The 22,533-nt window shown below is 39.7% G+C and overlaps 1 protein-coding gene across 1 annotated transcript in view; it reads right to left on the minus strand.

Annotated features, from left to right (window-relative positions):
• Arl3 (ADP ribosylation factor like GTPase 3) overlaps positions 1–22,533 on the minus strand; it is a 40,795-nt gene that overhangs the window by 7,768 nt on the left and 10,494 nt on the right. The window contains exons 3-5 of the mRNA XM_015494732.2: positions 19,317–19,433; positions 5,223–5,273; positions 2,998–3,183 (exon numbers count right to left, since the gene is read on the minus strand). Of these exons, the coding sequence (XP_015350218.1) occupies positions 2,998–3,183; positions 5,223–5,273; positions 19,317–19,433 (354 nt within the window). The remainder of the gene's footprint in view (positions 1–2,997; positions 3,184–5,222; positions 5,274–19,316; positions 19,434–22,533) is intronic.

The raw sequence follows: 22,533 nt of genomic DNA on the forward strand, positions 1-22,533 counted from the left end.
TCAAACTGGTCCATTTTATGTCCCTTCTGTGCAACCCCTGCCCCCACCCTCTCACTGTCTAGTGCTAGCTGCTTCTTTCTTGACCTAAGGATCCTGTAAAGGGGGCTGGGGATATACAGCTCAGGGGCACAGTGCTTGCCTAGCACAGGAGAGGTCCTGGGTTGACCCCTAGCACTGTGAGAAGGAGAAGGAAGAAAAAGGAAGAAGGAAGGAAGGGAGGGAGGGAGGGAGGGAAGAAGGACAAATGGACCCTGTAAAGGGCATGACATGTCTATGGTAGTTCCACAGCCAGGAGCACACAGCTCCATCCTGACTGGAGTGTGGGTGGGGGATGGGACGCAGGAGCTCCCTCTCCCTCTGAGGCAGTGCCCTTGACTTTAATGCCACTGCTGTCAATACTGACTCTAGATCACTCTAGTTCTCCTTTTTACATGCCTAAGGCTGGCTGAAGAAACAAGAGCCTCACTGTTAATTCTGGCTTTGCTATTTCATCCTCTCACCACTCTAGCCAAGAGAAAAGATTACAGAGCTGTAATCTACTTTCTAAAATATATTTCTTTTCTTTAGCCCCATCTTTATAGCCCCCAATTTCAGGATGTTCTCAACTTTCTAATTTTGTGTTCTGAACTATTTAGAGAGGCAGAGTCCTCTTGCTGGACAATTTTCTAGAAATGCAAGAAAGTAGCTACAGGACTGGGCCTCTAGGTTTTCATGACGCCCAGGACTGTTTCAATGAAGGTGCATCCCAGATGACGGCTGCTTTGTTTTTTTTGTGTGTGGTGCTGGGGATGGAACCACTTGCACGTGCCAGGGAAGTACACTATCACTGAGCTACACCCCCAGCCCTCCCCTCCACTTTTTTAAAAAAACATTTTTAGTTGTAGATGGACACAATACCTTTATTTATTTTTATGTGGTGCTGAGGATCAAAGCCAAACTTGTGCCTCCCAAATATTAGGCAAATGCTCTACCACTGAGCCATAACCCCAGCCTCCAGCCCTCCCTTTTCAACTTTATATGCTTTATAATTAACAGTGAGAATATATTACTTTCACAATCAGAATCTGGGCAGACAGAAAGAAAATAAGTAAGACTAAACAAAATGAAACAAACAAAAAACGCAACCCAAAATAAAAAAGCCAATTCCCCCAAACCCCACAGAAACCCATAGAGCTCCAAGGTAATCTCAGACCACTAAAGAGGCTAAGGTAATCTCAGACCACTAAAGAGGCCCCCAACACACTCATGTGCATGAAGAGTTTTTGGGGTGCAAGCATGAGTGGCCTGTAGAGGGGCACTTCCTTTGTGTGGAATGGCTTTCCCTCAGGTCTAGGAGCCAAAACATCTTGGCTCTTGTTTGTAAAAAAAAAAAGGAAACCTGGGTACGGTGGTGCTCGCCTATAATCCAGTGGCTCAGGAGGCTGAGGCAGAGAATCTTGTGCAACCCCTGCCCCCATGAGTACCCTTGGCAACTTAGCAAGATTCTAAGCAACTTAGCAAGACCCTGTCTCTAAATAAAATATAAAAAAGAAAGGCTTGGAATGCGTCTCAGTGGTTAGGTGACTCTGGGTTCAATCCTTGGAACAACAACAACAACAACAAAAAACAATTAACAACAACAACAACAACAACAACAAAAAACCAGGCCGCAAACATGACAGGACTGAGATAATTCTAGGAAGTGATTATCTGCTTAGGATAAAAGCAGCCAGGCCATTTTAAGACAAATTAGTATCAAATGTCTTAGAAGAAGAGAGGGACAAAGAATATTAGAAGGGAAATGGAAAGAGGCCGTAGAACAACGGTTAAGAATCAAATCTCAAGTTTGCACCCCAACATCAAGTTCAGAGAGAAGCAAACTGCTCATGCCATTAGAGACATGTGCCCTATGACAACGAGGGAAGAAGCCCCTCAGCATCCTACAGCAGTAGGGTCCAGTCCCACAGCACTTTGGCATCCTGGCAAGTATACCACATATTTATTTTATTTTTTTTTAATATTTATTTTTTAGTTTTCGGCAGACACAACATCTTTGTTTGTATGTGGTGCTGAGGATCGAACCCGGGCTGCACGCACGCTAGGCGAGCGCGCTACCACTTGAGCCACATCCCCAGCCCCCAATATACCACATATTTAAAATGAGGCCTGTCAGGGACACTGGGGTTTCAGAACAAGTAGTTGTCCTGGAGGGTGGACTCGAGTGTGTCAACTGATTTAAGGATGCTTAGTATAAAGCCTGAGAGTTGAAACTGCTTATCACTCTTTTTTTTTTTTTTTTTTAATTTTTAATATTTATTTTTTAGTTTTCGGCGGACATAACATCTTTGTTTGTATGTGGTGCTGAGGATCGAACACGGCCGCACGCATGCCAGGCGAGCGCGCTACCGCTTGAGCCACATCCCCAGCCCTGCTCATCACTCTTGCAGGATATAGCCTCCTGGGTGTTCTGCCCTAAATTAATATTAAATGAGGGGGAGCCTGCTTTCCTGCTATACAATTCCTTAGTACAAAGCATGGGGTTTTCATTCTGCAGAAGCAGGAAATAGACACCAAGCCTGAGGACAGGGGAGAGAACCAAGAGAAAAAGCAAAAACACTTCAAGGATGACTAGCCCGACGGCCATCACTATAGGAGGACAGGTTTTCAGCATGTACAATATTAGACACAACACAGAACCCCAATGCAATCATCAAAGAATTCTAGAGTTAGAAATAATCTTCATAGTCCTGTTCTGGCTGCCCACCCAATGAGGAAAGCTTGTTGCATGTGGGGTGGTTTATCTATGGCTTTCTTGGAACACTTCATGGTTATCTGACTAGTTGCTGGCTAGAAAAGAACCAACCTCCTCCACACCCTTCACATCCTAAAATGGTTCATCTGCTGATCAAAGGGTATTTGTTTCATGTTTTTTTCTATCTAGGTCACCCCAACCAATGAGACAAACCCCCTTGGTTGGTTGCCATGTTGCCAGGGGACCAAGCCTTTCTGTAGCCTCACCTGAACGCCCTCTCCTGTGAGAGCTGAGCAAGACTGGATCTGCCAGACTCGGTCACGGATGGTGTGCAGGTTCAGTCCTTCCGCAATTTCAGAGGCAGGGGCCGCTGTGAGCAAATCCTGCTTATTAGCAAAGATGAGCACTGGCACACAACTCAGCTTTTCTTCCTCCAGTAATTCAGCTAGTTCCTGGATCATTTTGGGAAGGGAGGAAGAGAGAGAAATGAAATCTATGGTAATTAAGCCTCAGCCTCTAATTGCAAAAAATGAGCCAAAGCTGATCAACTAGCAACTTTCAAGGGCAGTGATTCTCAGGCTTAAGCTAGGAAGGTGTCTCAGCGGATCTCTGGGCCTTAACCCAGGGATTCTGACTTTGGAAAGTCTGAGCCAGCACTTGAGAATCTGCATCTTTAACAACCCCCCCAGGTGACTCTGCTATAGGTGAATGATAGATCATACCTTGAGAAACATTATTCAAGGGAGACTATCAGTAGTGGCTAGAGATTTAAAATTTATCCAACTTCTTTTCTGAAGATTGATCCCAGGGTCTTGCATGTGCTAAGCAGGCACTGTACCACTAAGCTATAATCCCAGCCTGCAAACAACTTTTAATGCAGGTATACATATATGAATGCGTGTGTGTGAATTGAAAACTGAAGATGACAAGTAGAGATTATAATTGTTTCATCAATCTCTATCTCCAAAACATGCATGCACATGCATGACACTTCATCAAACCCACATCCTAAGATAACTTTATTGGTCCATCTGGCAAGGTCCCTGGTTTTTAGGTTATAGGCTGTTGTCTAAACTGTGTATTAGGGCTGGGATTGTGGCTCAGTGGTAGAGCGCTGCCCTAGCACAGGCGGGACCCAGGTTCAATCCTCAGCACCACATAAAAATAAAGGCATTGTGTTGTATCCATCTACACCTAAAAAGTAAATAGATATTTAAAAAAAAATAAACTGTGTATTAATTCTGTCTGCAGTAAGTACAATAGAGGGTGTGCAGCTAGTTAAATGAGAGGCCTCACCCTTTCCCCAATAAACCCACATTTTAGCTACTTTAAATGCTTAGGCTTCCAAAGAATACTGGATGGCTCAAAAGGCAGATGAATATATAGGATCCTCTTCACCTCCAAGCTCATGTGTAGCATTGGTTCTCCTGAGTGATGATCCAGAAATCATCAGCGTATAGAAGGGAAATGGGCTGTCTCCAGGAGTCTGGAGAGTTCTCAACAAACTTTCTAAGAAAAAGGAAGACAGGGGCTGGGGCTATAGCTCAGTGGCAGAGCGCCTGCCTTGCACATGTGAGGTACTGGGTTCGATCCTCAGCACCACATAAAAATAAATAAACAAATAAAATAAAGGCATGCTGTCCATCTATAACTACAAAAACATAAAAAAAAGAAAAAAAAAGGAAAAGGAAGATAAATATGGGGACCACTGCCTTTGGAAGTCCACCTGTCATAGTTTAGAACACAGGCCAAAGACAGCAATATCTAAGCACACTTCTCCCAGGAGGTCCGCTCCACCCCTTGCTTCTTTGGTCAGTGAGTCCACTTTGGATAAATGATCTATGCTCTTTTCTTTCTATGTAAAACCATGTTCACAAATCACATCATGTAATCATGTGACATGTAAGCTATATGTGAAGCCATGTTTGGGTTCGAAGTTTATCTTATCTCCTGGCTTGAAAACAAAAGCAGCTTAATTTTGGCTTGTATGTTTCCTTCCATTCTTTTGTATTTGTGAGTTATCCCTGGTAGGTATTAAAAAATGTAAACAGAAGGGCTGGGGATAGAACTCAGTTGGTAGAGTGCTTGTCTCACATGCACAAGGCCCTGGGTTCAATCCCCAGCACCACACACACACACACACAAAAAGTAAACATAAATGCTGAGTGCATTGCTCCTCTGGGTTCATTTCCACATGGCCTGGGAAGAAACTAGAAGACCTTTTGGGCAGGGTGCTAAGTTCCATTTGTTTATATCTTGTATATTCAATTTGATTAAAGCTCAAAGGCTTAAATTAAAAAAAAATTGTTTAAAGGACTCTTAATGAATTTCTTTTTAGACAGCTGATATTTCTGCCTGCTTGCCAGAATGACTGTCTTGTTTGAATTATAAAGGTTAAACAAAAAATAACTCCCTCACTCTCCCACATTTACAAAGTGGATTAATGAATACTCAGTTATTTGGGAAATATCTCAACAGAAGAATTATTTACCTGACCCGTCTCTTCAAATCTTTTTCTGTCTGCACTGTCAATTACATATATCTGTAAAGGAAAAGAAGAAGGTTATTTCAGTAAGCAGAGATGAAAAAACATGGGGTAACTTCTACAAAAGGAGCACATGCTCCCCAATCAGCAGTTTACAGAAATCAACTAGCAATTGTCACCTCATCTATGAAAGCAAATTAATCAGATAAGATAATTAATGAATTGAGGATGCCCCAAAAGACCTCCAGAAAGGCTCCAAGGTCTAGGAAGTGAGGAAAGCCAAGGGGGATACAAAGAAATACATTTAGTAGGCCTTTGATATGTTACTCGCCATTCTTCCTAGACCTGCTTCTCCTATTAATCTACTGAACAACTGTATGAAATAGATTTCATTATTTTCACTTCAAACATAAAGAAACTTAAGCCCATCCAGGTATGGTGACACATGCCTATAAGCCCAGTGACTCGGGAGACTGAAGCAGGAGGATTGTGATTTTGAGGCCAGCCTCAGCAATTTAGCAAGACCCTTATCAACTTAGTGAGATCCTTTCTCAAAACAAAAAAATAAAAAGGGCTATGGGAATGTAGCTCAGAGAAGAAGTGTCCCTGAGTTCAATCTTTTAGTACAAAACAAAACAACATCAACAACAAAAAAAGCAGCCAAGCCAAAAGGAGTTCAGTAACTTTTCCAGGTTACATCTGGCACCTGACAACATTAGGATTCAAACTCAAGCATCCACCTGACAGTGAAGTCCACAGTTGCTTTTAACCATGCTGTGGTGCTGTATTCCAAATTGTCAGAATGTAAGGGATGGTGTTTTAGGCATTTACAATCCTATATTCCTCAAATATCATCACTTGGAAAGCAACACTTATAGAGTTAACTATATGCTGACTTTGGAGACAGAGAGAGAAGACACAGTGATCTCCTCTTATTCTCACTTTTCCCAGGCTGCTCGGAGGTCAGGATTGAAATAGTAAGGCAAAGCCTTTGCCAGAAGAAAGAGAAATCTTGAGATTCATGATAAATTATAAATATCAGCTCCCCCCACCAATGCCAGAACTTTAGTTATTACATAAATATCAACCTATGACAATAAGAGAAATAAGACAAAAAAGAAAGAAAAATTGGGGCTGGGGTTGTGGCTCAGAGGTGGAGTGCCTGCCTAGCATGCGTGAGGCACTGGGTTCAATCCTCAGCACCACATAAAGTAAAATAAAGATATTGTGTTCACCTATAAGTAAAAAAATAAATATTAAAAAAAAAGATTAAAAGAAATCACCTATAACTATAGCTCCCAACTATTTTAATTTTCTATGGAAGGTTCCCTTCTAATCTTCCTTCATATAAAAATTAAAAAAGAAAATTAGAGATACAATTTTGTAGTTTTTTTTTCTAACTAAATGATTAAATGTTTTCCCAGTTGCTAATCTAAAAATTATCAATTTTTCAGACTTTCTTTAAATATAATTTAAAATTATTATTAAATTAATGATATAATAGAAATACTCTTTTAAAAGAGCATATTCAATTAAAAACAAAAACCAATCTTCCACTCTCACTATTATATGCCTTAAATTACAAAAATTGATATATGGCAATGCACGTAGGCATTTTGTATGCAAATCAAATTCTGTGCTACACTGAATTTGGAAAAAAATTCACTCCTTTAGGAAAAAAATTCCTTTCTTAATGCTTTCTCATTTACTCTCTAATGGTAAATAGTATATCAGGAACCAAGTTCAGTCTTTTTTTTTTTTCCAATAATAGCCTAAGTTTCTACTTGGAAAATCACAGGAAAAAGGATGAATATATTTGATTTCAACATATTTTTCTGGCGGCCCATATTATTATTGCTGTTAATATTGCTAACTCAATGTCAATAAACGCATCAATGGATTGTGTATACCAGATACACAAAATTTGATGTTCTGTCTCATAAGCCACTATGCAGAACATGGTGATAGTTTCCTTTATACCAGTGGGGATCATAATTAGTTAATTAACTTATCTATTTATTTTATGGTGCAGGGAACTGAACCTAGGGTCTTGTGTACACTATAGACTCATATTTTATCTTACAATACTGGGGACTGAACCTAGAGATACTCTATTTTGTTTTGAGACAGGGTCTTACTGAATTGTCTGGGCTGGTCTCAGACTTGTGCAAACTTGCAGTCCTCTTGCCTCCACCTCCTGAGTTGCTGGGATTACAGGTGTACTCAACTGTGCTTGATAGTAAATCACATTTTAAAAGAAATGGGCTTAGCATAAACACAGGTGTGGAAAGAAGGACGCAATGGGAGAGGGGACTTCAACACAGAAGACCAACTAGAATTACGTGGAATTGTGGGTGATCTCCACGGAAGCAACACTCAGGAAGATGAGAGGGAGCAAGGAGGGCCATGTAATTGCTGGGAGAGTTTTGGGATCAGAGGACTGTCTAGAGATGGTGTGCAGGTCACTGAGCAAGACAGGAGTGACAAAGCAGGGGACAGATGTGCTGGGAGCCAAGGATCTGAATAAAGGTGTGGGGGGTGGAGCTCATCTGATATGATAAAAAACAGTAGGGAGAGGGAGATGAGAGAGAGTTTCAATGTGGAGAGGATGATCAAATGCTGGAGAGCCCAGGGGCTGAAGGATAATGAGAAGGCTTTCATTTCCACTCAATAATCATTTGCTAGTTATTGCTCTGACATGAAGCTTTTCAGGTAATGTTTCTATTATCAGATTCAAAAGAAGAATTTTCCCAAACTGCACACAAATTCTTCCTCTCATTTAGCATTTTTCTCAAGTAACTTTCATGAAATTCGAAAATCACTAAATAATAATACTAGGTTTAAGTCTATAAAACAACTGCTCCTTTTATTTCTTAAGAAAAGGGCCAAGTGAGGCTAGGCATGATGGCACCACCCTAATCCCAGGGATTCAGGAGGCTGAGGCAGGAGGATTGTGGATTAGAGCAAGATCCTCTCTTCAAAAAAAAAAAAAAAGGGGGGGGGGGGACAAAAGGGCTGGGGATGTAGCTCCAGGGCAGGGCTCCCTGGGCTCAACCCTCACAAATGTGCTCTGTTGGTGGCATGCTCTTTTCAGGGTCCTTCTCAGGCTTCACCCACCCCATTTTTTCCACACAGGTATGTTTCCTTCTGAACATCAACTAAAGATGAGGAGAGATATTGTTGCTGTTATTTAACAGAATAGGTACTGGTTAATTTAATCATGCAAAAAACCCCTCCAGAATTAAAAAAAAATCTATAAACAAACTTAATTAATAATTTGACTTTATTAATAATTAATAAAAAAATTCTTGGTTTTTAACCAGAAGGTATCAGAGAAAGTTAAACACTCCTCTGACTGGTTTTAAAACAATAAAGACCTTCAAATATCAAATGATAAAACTATTGTAAAGCAAGGTTCCGACCACGCCTTTGAATAATGCTTTAGGCAGTCTTTCACATCTCTTTTGGTGCTCTGAAATTCTCTTTTGGTTGTGGAAGGAAGACCTAAAGGAAGAGGTTTTTCCCTTGATGAAGTTCAGGCAACTCTGGCTCCTGCAGAGATTGAAGGGAGGGTCCTTTGTTTCTCCTCCTGCTTCTGCTCCTCCTCCCTCCTGCTGCCACCTTTTGGTCATTTCATTGCTCCTCAGTATTTCTCCACCGGGAGTAGGCAGGGAGGAGAGGTGGCTGGAGAATGTTGTTTTCTACCATATCTTGAGCTGAAGTCTAACAGGGGAATGAAACTGATTCAAGGTGGCTGCATAACTTGTGGTTTTTGATCACCACTGTTCTTTCTACTCCCTAGCAGTGTTAATGTGTCCAAGCAGTATTATGGAAATAATGAGATGCCTATATTATTATCATTATTTCTTTTTTGGTACCGGGGATTGAACTCAGGAAAACTTGACCACTGAGCTGCATCCCCAGCCCTATTTTATATTTTATTTAGAGGCAGGGTCTCACTGAGTTGCTTAGTGCTGAGGCTGGCTTTGAACTCTCGATCCTCCTGTGTCAGCCTCCTGAGCCTGGGATTACAGGCATGTGCTACTGAGCCCCGCAGATGCCTATAATATTTTAAGGTGTTTGAAAGAAAAATAATGCTTTGCTGTCTTGCTTATTGTTGTCTTAGCATGATCCCTGCCCTATATATACCTTCTCCAGTCACCAGCCATCTGTCACTGTGGACCTCTGGACTGCTCTGATGCTGAATGCCCTTAACTATTCAAGCTTCACCTGATAGAGAACAAGGATTTCTGGGTTACTTCCCCCAATTTCTCCCCCCTTTCAGCAGGAAGCAGTCTGGAGATGGTGTTGCTCATTTTTCCATAGAAATGGAATGTAGAGATTGACAGGGGAAAATGTCACAGTGGTTCACTTTATGCTTTGAATGTAGCCCTTGCTGCTCTGCTACTGCAATTTATTTTTATTTTTATTTATTTATTTTTTTTATTTTTTTAATTTTTTATTGTTGGCTGTTCAAAACATTACATAGTTCTTGATATATCATATTTCTTACTCTATCCCTACTCCTCCCTAATCTCTCTCCCTCCCTAATCTCAGGGGAAACAGGATTACCTTTCTTCCCCAGGTTAGACAGATTTATCTGTACTTGAGTATACACCCACCATAGAAATGAAGTAATCCAGACTTTGGGGTGGTACCAGGAGATCTCAGAAATGATTATCTCCCAAACTAACAAGTGAATTACAACTCCAACAGAGAATACATGGAATGTAACCTTTGAATCACCTTTTTAAACCCCCCTGTTCCAGTGGATGGGCAGAGTCACAGCCTTTGGGACAGGAGTCCCCTGTGGTTCTCTTTTGCTAGCAAAGCAGTAAACTTTCTTTTTTTTTTTTTTCTCCCAAAAAAAAAAAAAAGTTTTGAGGTCCATTTCATTTGACTTCTACTTTCCATATGGAAATGATGACAAAGTTACTTTGTTTAAATTATATTAAGTTTAAATACAAACCTGATAATAATGTAAGTGGAGTATAGTAATAACATAAACGTAACTTGAAAAAATATTACCCTCCCCCCACTTTTTTTCAGTACTGGAGATTGGAACCAGGGGTGCTTAATTGCTGAGGCTGGTCTTAAACTTGCAATGCTCCTGCCTTGGCCTCCGTGAGTAGTTGGGATTGCTAGTATGTCAACACACCTAGCTACCATCTTTTCTTTTAATTTTCCTGGTGTTGTGGATCAAATCCACACATGCTAGACAAGCACTCTACCACAAAGCCATACCCCAAGCCTTATCATGTATTTTTATCTATCAAAAGGCCAAATGTTTTTTCTGATATGTGGATGCTGATCCATAATGGGGGTGGGAAAGGAAAGAATGGAGGAACTTTGGATTGGACAGAGGGGAGTGAGGGGAAGGACGGGGTGTGGGGGTGGGAAGGATGGTGGAAGGAGAGGAACATTATTACCCTATGTACATGTATGATTGCACGAATGGTATGACTCTACTTTGTGTACAACCAGAGAAATGAAAAGTTGTGCTCCATTTGTGTACAATGAGTCAAAATGCATTCTGCTGTCACATATAACCGATTAGAACAAATAAAAATAAAGAAAGAGAGAGAGAGAAAGGCTGTTATTGGGCTGGGGTTTCGGCTCAGTGGTAGAGTACTTGCCTAGCATATGTGAGGCACTGGGTTTGATTCTTCAACACCACATAAATAAATAAAGAAAGGTGTTGTGTCCATCTACAACTAAAAATATTAAAAGACAGAGAGAGAGAGAGAGAGAGAGAGAGAGAGAGAGAGAAGCACAAAAGGCTGTTATCATTCCTGGCCTAAGGAAAACTGGAAGATACTTTTATCCTCTCCTTTCTATCACACTTCAAGTTCTATTTCTTAGTCACTTCCCCCAAACTAATAAAGCTGAAGTCAGATGTTCTCAGGGTCAAGTTCCCAGAGAGTAACTCTGGCACTCTTAGGAGTTGCTCTGACTCTTAAACCATTAAAGAGTCACTGCATGCTCTAAAGCAAGGGCAGGTAAATTTTTTCTGTCAGAAGTCAGTAGTAAATATTTTAGGTTTTGTGGCCCATACAATCTTATTTGCAACTTCTGAACGCTGCTATTGCAGTGAGAAAGCAACCAAAGGCAATCTGTAAACAGATGCATGTGGCTGCGTTCCACCGAAATTTGAATTTCATATAGTTTTCATGTGTCACAAAATATTATTCTTTTAATATTTTTTTCAACCACTTAAAAATGTAAAAGCCATTCTAGCTCTCAGGCTATAGGAAAACAGGAGGCAGGCAGGATCAATGTGGCCAACCCTGCTCTAAAGCAAGATTTTATCATGACACTCCAGAGAGAATTGAAAAGATTTAACTAGGTAACAAAATGTGTCAAGCCTCAATCCTGCTCTTCTAGCAGGGTGGAGTGGAGTGTAATAGGTCTTTTTCAACCAATAACGGAAGACTATTAAACACAAACAAACAGCCCATCAACACTGCTGCTCCAGGCTACCACAACACCGGCACAAAGAGCTCGGGGCTCCTGAGGCCTTAGACTCTCACCCTGGGGACTCAGCTGCTTCTAACAACCGTTTAATCTCAAATGGCACTGGGAAATAATGAAAAGTTGATCTCAACCCAAAATATTATCTTGTACTAGTTGGTTATATGGCTGAAGAAAGCTTCTTTAGGGTTGTTCTGAACTACTTTGTGCTGAATGTTACGATAATTTCTCTTAACAAACAAGAATGTGGGATCCAGAGTCATATTAAAACCACCTTTTGGTCTTCTCTCAAGATGTGAGAGTCAATGATTTAAAATTACCCTTACCTGTAGACCACAGGTTCCTGAGACTTCCTATGGAGCTTCACAATCACCAAAGTCCTTACATATGGCTCCTCTTTGGGTATTTCTTTCAAAGCACTTAAATCTAGCAGATGAAGAGATAGGACTGCTCTTTTTCTTAGACACCTGCTTTAACCCAGCTCTTTTTTTTTGGTGCCAGAGATTGAACTCGGGTACTTGACCACTGAGCCACATCCCCAGCCCTGAGTTGCTTAGCACCTCGCAGTTGCTGAGGGTGGCTTTGAACTTGTGATTCTCCTGTCTCAGCCTCCCAAGCCGCTGGGATTACAGGTGTGTGCCACCATGCCCAGCTTTAACCCAACTCTCTGATTCAAAAAGGAAAAGGGAATCTATACCTTAAAAAAAACAAAAAACAACACTTTATTTTTTAGCATAGTTTTAGATTTATAGAATAATTGAGTAGGTAGCACTCAATTGAGTTCTATATATCTACTCCACCTCTACCCACAGCCCCACTTTCCCCTAGCAACATCTTGCATTAGTGTGATTCTTTCGGTATAAATAACGAACAGATACTGAAACACTAGGTTCATTCTTTGTGCTTTGAAGTGTGTGTAGCTCAGTGGTAGCATGCTTGCCTAGCATGGATTGAGGTTTGATCCTCAGCACTGCAATAACATATAACCATTATTACAGTTTTATACAAAATAGTTTCCCCACCCTGAAAATTCCTTATATGTCACCTATTCATCGCTCCCCTCCCTTCTTCAGACCTCTGGTAACCACTGATCTTTTACTAAGTAAAGACATTTATAAATTTCTATAGGTTTGATTTTTTTTAAATGTCACAAAGGACTGGGGATGTAGGTCAGTAGTAAAGTGTTCGCCTAGCATGCACAAGGTCCTAGGTTCAATCTATAGCGTGCACGCGCACACACGTCATATAGCTGGAAATATAGAGTATGTATCCTTTTAAAACAATACATATTTAAGGTTTCTCCGTGTCTCCTTGTAGCTTGACAACTCATTTCTTTTTATCACTAAATAATACTGCATTAAACAGGTATACCAAAGCTTGCTTATCCACTCCCCTATTAAAGGGCATCTTGGTTACATCTAGTTTTTGGCAATCAGGAATAAAGCTACTATAACTATTCATATGTGGGATTTTGTATGGAACATAAGTTTTCAACTAATTGGGTAGATACTTTGGAGTACTACTGAATTGTATGGTAAGACTTTGGTTGCTTTTAAAGAAACTACCAATTGGGGGGCTGGGGTTGTGGCTTAGTGGTAGAGCGTTTGCCTAGCATGTGTGAGATACTGGGTTCAACACCTGGCACCACATAAAAAAATAGACAAATAAAATAAAGATATTGTGTCCATCTACAACTAAAAATATATTAAAAAACAAAACAAAACAAAAACTACCAACTGTTTTCCAAAGTGGTTGTACCATTTTGCATTCCCACCAGTGATGAAGGAGAATTCCCAAGCCAGGCACCACCAGCATCAGGGGTGTAACAAGTTCAAAGCCAGCCTCAGCTAATGGGAGGCACTAAGCAACTCAGTGAGACCCTTCTCTAAATAAAATACAAGAAAGGGCTCGGGATGTGGCTCAGTGGTTGAGTGCCCCCCGAGTTCAATCCCTGGCTTAAAAAAAAAAAAAATTTCCACAGTTCCTTGTCCCCACCGCATTCAGTATTGTCTAATTTTTGGATTTTAGCCCTTTTAGTAGCAATCTCACTGTTATTTTATTTTTTTCTCTCTCTTTTTAATATTTATTGTTTTAGTTGTAGTTGGACCCAATACCTTTATTTTATTTATTTATTTTTATGTGGTGCTGAGGATTGAACCCAGGGTCTCACATGTGCGAGGAGAGTGCTCTGCCACTGAGCAACAACCCCAGCCTTTATTTTCATTTTCTCATTGTTTTAATTTGCAATTCCCTAATGACATATGATACTGAGTGTATTTTCATATGCTTTTCTGCCATCTGTAGATCTTCTTTGGTGAGGTGTGTGTTCAGATCTTTTGCCCATATTTTAAATCAGGTTTTTTTTATTGTTGAAATTGAGTTTTCTGTATATTTTGGATATAAGTCCTTTATTAGATTAGATATGTTTAAAAAAATTTTTTTTAGTTATAGATAAATAAATATCTTTATTTATTTATTTTTATGTGGTGCTGAGGATCTAACCCAGTGTCTCACATGTGCTAGACAGATGCTCTACCACTGAGCTACAGCCCCAGCCCCTAGATACGTGTTTTAGAAATCTGTCGCTTGATTCTTCATTTTCTTAGCAATGTCCCCTCCCCTTTTTTGGTGGTGGTATTGGGATTGAACCCAGGGCCCTTTCATATGCTCAATATTATCGTTTATAGAGCAGAAGTTTAAAATTCTAATAAAGCCCAACTTAACTTTTTCTTTCATGGACTGTGCTTTTGGTGTATCTGAAACCTCACCACCCAAACCCAAGGTCACCTAGATGTTCTCATATGTTATCTTCTAGAAGTGTTAGATTCCTCTTTTTTTTTGGAATGTGGATGTTCCATTGTTCTAGCACCATTTGCAGAAAAATATCATCCTTCTTCCAATGAATTGTCTTACTTCTTTGTCAAATTCAGTTGACTATATTCCTGTGGGTCTATTTTTGGATTCTCTCTTCTGTTCCACAGATCAATTTGTCTATTTTTCTATGATATGTGTTGTCTTGATTATTCTCACTTTATAGTAAATCTTTAAGTTGGGTAGTGTTAAAACTCTAGTTTTTTCTTCTTTAGTACCATACTGGCTCTCTGGACTTTTTGTTTTTCCATATAAGCTTTGAAATCAGTTTATCAATATCTCCAAAATAATTTGCTGAAATTTTGATTTGAATTGCATCAATTCTATAAATTTGGGTATAATTGATATTTTAGCAATATTGAGTCTTCCTATCCATGAACATGGAATATTTCTCTATTTATTTATTTATTTGTTTATTTCTCTGTTGAGGACTGAACACATGACAGGCAAAGATTTTCTTTTACCAGTTTTTAAATTTTCCTCAGATCCTGTACATATTTTGTTAGATTTCTGATTAAGTATTTCATTTTGTGGGCTGATAAATAATACTTTTCTTTTAGTTTCAAATTCCAGTAGTTCATTTTTGCTATGCAGGAAAGCATCTGACTTCCCCAGTCATTTTTATTTTTTATTTTAAGACAGGGTCTCACTAAGTTGCCGAGGGAGGACCTTGCTAAATTGCTAAAGCTGGTTTTGAATTTGCAATCCTCCTGCCTTAGCCTCCTGAGCTGCTGGGATTACAGGTTACCACTGAACCTGGCTATCTTTTTATCTTAAAGAAAAATTTTTCTTCTTACTCAACATTTCTCTTTCATTCTCCTAGAAGGTATATAATACATTTGGGAGGAATAAATGGTTGAAAACATGGATAAATGAATGGATGCATGTTTCTCATGGTTTTCCTCTCATCCATTTAAACCTTTAACTTGATATCAGGAATAGCTGGAACTCCCTTCACAGAGGGCTGGTAACATGAAGAACCTATGTGAAACCCATTTCAGTACCTCAAATATGTTTGTTGATGGTGGGAAGATTTTATATTTTGGCATTCTTACATTTAAGAATGACAGGGAGTGAATGAATTCACTTCTCATATCACTCTCCCAACATGAAGTAGACAATCTCTTCACTTTATAGAAGGAATCAGCAAGCCCTTGGACTTGACCACAATAACAAAACCACAGAACCTTAGAGTTGGAATGGAATTTAGAAGTTAAATAACTCCACATTCTGCCTGATGTCAGAATCCATCCATAACAAGATCCATTTCATTCATTCTGGTACCTTTCTAGGCACTAGAGACACAACAGTTAAACAAAAAAAATGCAAAAGCTCCTGTTCTCATGGAATTTACACTTCAGTGGGAGAGACAGGTAATAAACAAATAAAAATGTCTCATGGTGGGCTAGGATATAGCTAGAACACTTGCCTTGTACATGCAAGACAGTGGCTTGATCCTCAACACCGAAGAAAACAAAAATGAACTTGATGGTACTGGGTAATGATAAGTCTGATGGAGGAAAAAAACAAGGAAAGCAAAGAAATAAACAGTGTTGGGAAGGTGGAGATAATGGCTATAATTTTAAATATACATATAATAATCAGGAAAGGTCTCAGGAATAAGGTGATGTATTGAAGGCAGTAAGGGAGCAAGTCATGAGGAAATCTAAAGAAAAAGAAATCTGCAGTGGAAACAGCAATGACAAAGACTCCAAGGTGGGAACATGCTGGTGTGTCAGGAACAGCAAGGAGGCTACTATGGCTGGAACCAAGTGAGAGAGGTGGAAGATGAAGTCAGAGAGCTAACAAGGAGCCAGAATGCAGAGGGCAAAGAGGCTACCAGGAGAACATTGGCTTTTACTTTGAATTGGGAGATTGAATTTCTTTTTTTTTTTTTTTTAAGATTTTAATATTTTTAAAGATGGACACAATATCTTTATTTATTTAATGAATTTATTTTTTATGTGGTGCTGAGGATCGAACCTAGTTCCTCACTTGTGTGAGGCAAACGCTCCACCGCTGAGCCACAACCCCAGCCCCACACGATCACCCTAGCAGCAGTGCTGAGCCTTCAGAGTGGCAGGGGTAGAAGCAGAGAGGTGATCAGGGAGGTACCGTAATGAACAGTGCATAGCGGAAGTGGAGGTGGAAGGAAGTGTCAGGCTCTAGAAATGTTTTGAAGGTAGAACAGGCAGAATTTGCTGATAGATCAGACGTGAGGAGTGAGAAGAAAAGGAGCTAAGGATGATTCTGTTGTTTTTTGGATGATCGGAACTGCCCTTTACTGAGAAGACTGAGGGAGGAACAGGTTTGGGCAGTAGTAGATGAAGATAGAAATTTGCTGAGGCTAAGGGGCTTCTGAGCCACTGAATGGGAGATGTCAAATGGGCAGCTGGCTATCTATGAACTCCTGAGATAATACTTTGGGATTCATCACTATGTACATGATAATTAAAGCCTAAAATTGGATGAATTTACCTAATGGCGTAGAGGAGAAAAACAAGGATGACCTCCAGGGCATCCAAACAATTGGAGATTGTGAGATATGTTAGTTAGCCTTCCACTACTGTAACAAATTACTTAATCAGCTTATAAAGAAAAAAGGTTTATTTTGGTTCACAGTTTTGGAGGTTTCAGTCCATGGTCTGTTGGCCATGGTCTGTTGGCCCTGTTGCTTTTGGGTCTGTGGTGAGGCAACATATCATGGCAGCATGTGGTAGAGCAAAGCTATGCACCTCACTGCCAGGACCCAAAAAGAAAAGGAGAAGAAGGGACCAGAGTCCTAAATTTCCTTTGAGAGCACATCCCCAATCACCTAAATCCTCCCATCAAGCCCTACCTCTTATAGGTTCCACCTTAACACACGGGTCTTTGGGAGACATTCCTGATCCAAACTATAGCAAGTGATAAGGAAAGAACAACAACAACAAAAAGGAAACAAACAAATAAACAAAAAACAAAAACAAAAACCAAGCAAACAAAAAACAATGAAGATTGAGGAGGAGGAGGAGCCAGTGAGTTACGAGGAAAATAACATGGAATGGTATCCTGGAAGCCAAGGAAAGATAATGTTTCCAGGACAGCACAACTGACTATGTTAAACACGATGGCAGGTCAAGGAAGATGACCGTACTGGAAATCAAACTCTGCACTCAGCAATGGAAATTACTGGTGATACTGAAAGGAAGGCTCAAGAGTAACTGGGAGTAGAGGAGATGAAGACAGTGTGGAGAAAATTCCTTCAAGGACTCCTGCTACAAAGGGAGGCCGAGGAATGGGACAGTATCTAGAAGGGTCAACAGAAAAGTTGTTTGTTATTTTTTTCTTTTTAAATGAGAAACCACAGGATGTGTGGATGTCAACAAGAATGATCCAAAAGAGAGAGTCACATCAGAAGCCATAAGAGAGAGAAGCTATTTGAGATACAAGATGAATTCTGTTAGTAATAAAGACAAAGATATGGCAGATGATGTTGTAGTTTACTGCCCATCGTCATAACTGAAGTAAATCCAAGCTTTCAGTTAGAGGTTAGTGAAAAAACTTTATAATATACATATTTTAAATATGTAATATATATACACATATGTGTATATACATACACACACACACATATATATAAGACTGAGAAGCTGGGGTATTGGAGAAATTCTGTATATAGACAGTGAACTCTCCCAGAATTCTGAAACAGAAGTCTTGGAGAAAATGTCAGTGAAGCTGTATGACTGTAATCCCAGCTACTCAGAAGTTTGAGGCAGAAGCTAGGGTTCAATCCCCACTAATATGTGCACACACACAAACACAGAGAGAGAGAGAGAGAAGAAGGAAAAAAAAAGTGACAGTGAGTTGGGAACCAAATGCGCTAAATGTCAGCCTCTGCCTGGAGGAATGGCACCTGAGCCAGAGAATCCCCAACACACCAGGCAGCTTGCTCTACTTCTGGGCAGCTGTAGCTACAGGAAACTTCTTCCCTATTCTGAATGAAATTCTATCATTTTAAAACTCCCAGATTGCTCTTAGCTCAGTCTCTAGAACTATTCATGATAAGGCTAATCCCTCAGACACTTCAGGTAGTTTTGGAAGCAATGAAAGACAGTTCTAGTGTTCCTTTTTCTAGGGACAACGCTGTCAGGCCTCTCAAGCATTCCTTATCCAACATTGTTTCCAGGAGTTTCATTATCTTGGTTGCTCTCTTCTGGATATATTTGATTTTTTGATTCACTTGGGGTGATAGAGTCAGCTTTTTTTTTTTTTTTTATGATCTTCTGACTTCCCTTCTACTGTTCAAATCACTATGGTAATTAATATCATATCATAATGGTAATTAATAAACACTTTACTTTGCCAAGGTGGGTGGGGGTAACGTTGTTACTGAGCGACAGCAAAATATCATGTACTTGTCACACAGAGATGTTTCTCCTCTCCAGCCTGCAGCCTAATGTAATTCTGCTAACTCACAATTAACATCAAGGCAATGGAACTACTGACGAGAAAGAACATTACAGTTGGGCAGTCAGCTACTCAGGACAGGGGGGAAGGAGGATCACAAATTTAAGGCCAGCCTTGGCAACTTGGCCAGATCCCATCTATAAATAAATAAATAGGTAGGTAGATAGACAGAAAGTACAGGGATATATAGTTCAATGCTAGAGGGTCTCTGGGTTCAATACCCAGTACTGGGATGGGGGGAACGTTACAGTGTCACTGTTTCTTACACAGGCAGAAAGGATTACGAACTAGCACATCGGAAGGAGTACTTACAAGAATATCAGTATTTTCAAAATAATTCCTCCAGTATGGTCTGATTTTCCTCTGTCCACCAATGTCCCATACATTCAGTTTAAAACCCTGTGATTGTACACTTTTGATGTTAAAACCCTGAAACAGAGGCAAAAACACCAAGTTTTATTAATTTTGATGAAATTACATTTAATAGTTTGTCTGTGGAGATGCATGCACTTGAGCTGGGGCTTAAACCCAGGGTCTCAAGTATACTAGACACATATTCTACCACTGAGTTATACCCTTGGCACCTAGGATTATTTTAAACATTTATTCAGGCCAGGCTTGGTGGTGCATGCCTGTAATTCCAGCTACTTGGGAGGCTGAGGCAGGAGGATTGCAAGTTTGAGGCCAGACTGGACAATTAGGGAGAGGCTATATCAAAATAAGAAACAAAAAGGGATACAGCTCAGTGATAGAATGTCCTTGGGTTCAACCCCAGTACCAATAAAACAAAAACCAAAGCAAACCAAAACCCCCCACAAAACCAATTGAGGTACTCTGCCAGATATAATAGTTTTTTTCTCCAGATGAGATACTGTTAATACTGAAAATGGTTTACGGTAATGTGAAAGAAAACATATTTATACATGCTTATTTCACTCAGGTTGTGGAATTAGGGCTAAAAATGTCAGGGCTAACATGATATTTTCTATAATAGAAAAAATGGCTGGCGGTATAGCTTAGAGGTACAGTGTTTGCCTCATATACACAAGGTCCTGGGCTCCATACCCAGAAACCGCCCCCCCCGCCTCACGAAACACACAAGCTGAAGACCTATGATCAGCAGAGACCACATCCCCCTGCTGAGTGCTGAGGATGGCAAATTTAATAGGGCATTATATATAACTAACATAAAACCAGAAGCTTACTCTAAAAACACCAGGAAAGAACAAATGCTAAGTTTAAAAAGAGACAACAGCTACAAATCTGGAGATTAGACTAAGTATAACTCAAAATGATCCATTTTGTCAAATGGATTAACCAGGAAAAAGAGTGAGCTGAACTGAGGACACTGGAGGAAACCGGTTTCCTAAGTGGGGTGTGGGTGCAGTGGGGAGGTGAGGCCTCCTGGGACAGCATGTCCAACCTCTGAAGTGGGGCCCCAGCTACAGGGAGGGAAACGACAAGCAGACAGGCAGTCATTTGAAACTGCATATAATGGGTATCTCTGATGAACCTAAAAACAAAGTATTCATTTTTTAGGACAGTTACTCAAGGTGAGCAAATTGGGGACAAGCAGAATGGCCAGCTGGGAGTTAGCGTGGAGGGAAACAAATTAATAAGACCTTTGGGGTTCAGAGAGAAGGCATTTCATGAGCAAGAATTTAAAAAAAACAAAAACAAAAACAAAACTTCTTGCAAAAATGATACAGGGAGGGGCTGGGGCTGTAGCCCAGTGGCAGAGTGCTTGCCTGGTGCGTGTGAAGAACTGGGTTCGATCCTTAGCACCAAATAAAAATGAACAAATCAAGGCATGCTGTCCATCTACAACTACAAAAAAGATACAGGAAAACAAAGTTTTGAAAAGAAATCCAAGCAGCAGTTCACTACTGAAGAAGAGACATTTCATCCAGAATAACTGGAGTTCAGTGGGCCTGGGGACGCCTCCATAAACATTCGCCTCATCTGGCAGCTTGCCAATACTACTGCCTAGCACAGAAGGACAAAGCTCAGTGCCATCGTACAGGATCACTGCCACCAATTCCCACCGAGGAATAGCCACTAGAGGATAACCAGGGATGATACTGACTATTGCTCCTCTAAAATGCCAATGACTGAATAAACTAGAAGTTTAAAAACTCTAAAGGGAAATGTTTAAGCTCATCATGAGCAGTAGCTACATTGCGACTCACTGACAAAATGACTTTTGTGCGTTTAAAAATCCTACATTCAACAATGATATTAAACATCAAGCCCAGGAATATCAACTCTTTCTAAAATGAAGCAGGGAACAGGTGACAGTAAATCTTGGAATTTGACTGTACTTAACAACTGCCTTAAATTGTACACCATCAGACCCAACAAATCTACTAGGAAATTATTCTAAGGAAATAATAACGAATAGGTACAAACGTTTGGAAATGTGAATTACATATATAAACAACATAGAAAGATATTATTGTTTTGTTATTAAGTGAAAAATATAAAATAGTGTATTCTGTATGAGCTGCTTTTTATTTTTATTTTTAAAATATTTTTTGCCACTTTTTATTTTTAAAGTATATGTATATTGGATATATACATATATGTATGTGTACACACACACACACACACACACATATTCATAAGAAAAACCCAAACATTAAAATTGAACGAATACAATCATGTGTTAACAGTGGTTTCATTTGGGCATTGTGATTTCTAGTTTCCTAATGTAATTTATTTATACATTCTAAATTTATTATAATAGCCTAATGTTAAACAAGGATACCATAAGTTTCTTTTTAAAGAATAAACATCAAACCTTGACATGTTGTAATAACAGAGTCACCTATAACACCCAAACAAAGCCTAAAGGTTAGAACTGGAACTTTGGGTTCATAATTTTGAGTTCATTACTGTTTGCAGAATGGGAGTCTTTTTAGTGCTCTTGAGAAATACAGTCTAGTGCTAGTACTAACATAGCTGTTCTTTTTCTGGCAGAAATCCTGACACACTAATATGTGTTTTCAGCCCTTCTAGGCTAGACTGCTGTAATTTGCTCCTCCTTGGGCTATACATTAAATTTGTTCAAAAGCTGTAAAATTGTTCATTTGGTAGCAGTTAAAATGACTTTTCTGCAAAAAGTTGTGCATCACTAAGATTCATATGCCATGAAATACATCAGCACTACCATTCAAACCTGAAGTCACGGTCTTATCACAGTACAATGGTAGAAAATGCTGGTTTTGGTTAAAAAAAAAAAAAAAATCTCTAATGTTCAAACACTTTGAAGTGACTAAGCCCAGTGGGCTGTCCCTATCAGCTTGGCCCAAAGTTAAGTTTTCTCAGGACTTCTTATGGGGAATGAGGCCCAAAGAAGCCTATTAATGTCTTTCCAATCAGGACTTGTCCTTATACCTCCCTCTGTGAGCAACACCACTGCCTTATCCTTTGTGTTTTTCTTGCTTAGGAAAAAATAAGATTGTTCAGGCTGGACTTAAATTGGTTTTTAAAATTTAATTTTTTTTTCTTTTTGGTACTGAGGATTGAA

The sequence above is a fragment of the Marmota marmota genome, unplaced genomic scaffold, assembly GCF_001458135.2.
Source record: "Marmota marmota marmota unplaced genomic scaffold, marMar, whole genome shotgun sequence".
NCBI classification, from domain to species: domain Eukaryota; kingdom Metazoa; phylum Chordata; class Mammalia; order Rodentia; family Sciuridae; genus Marmota; species Marmota marmota.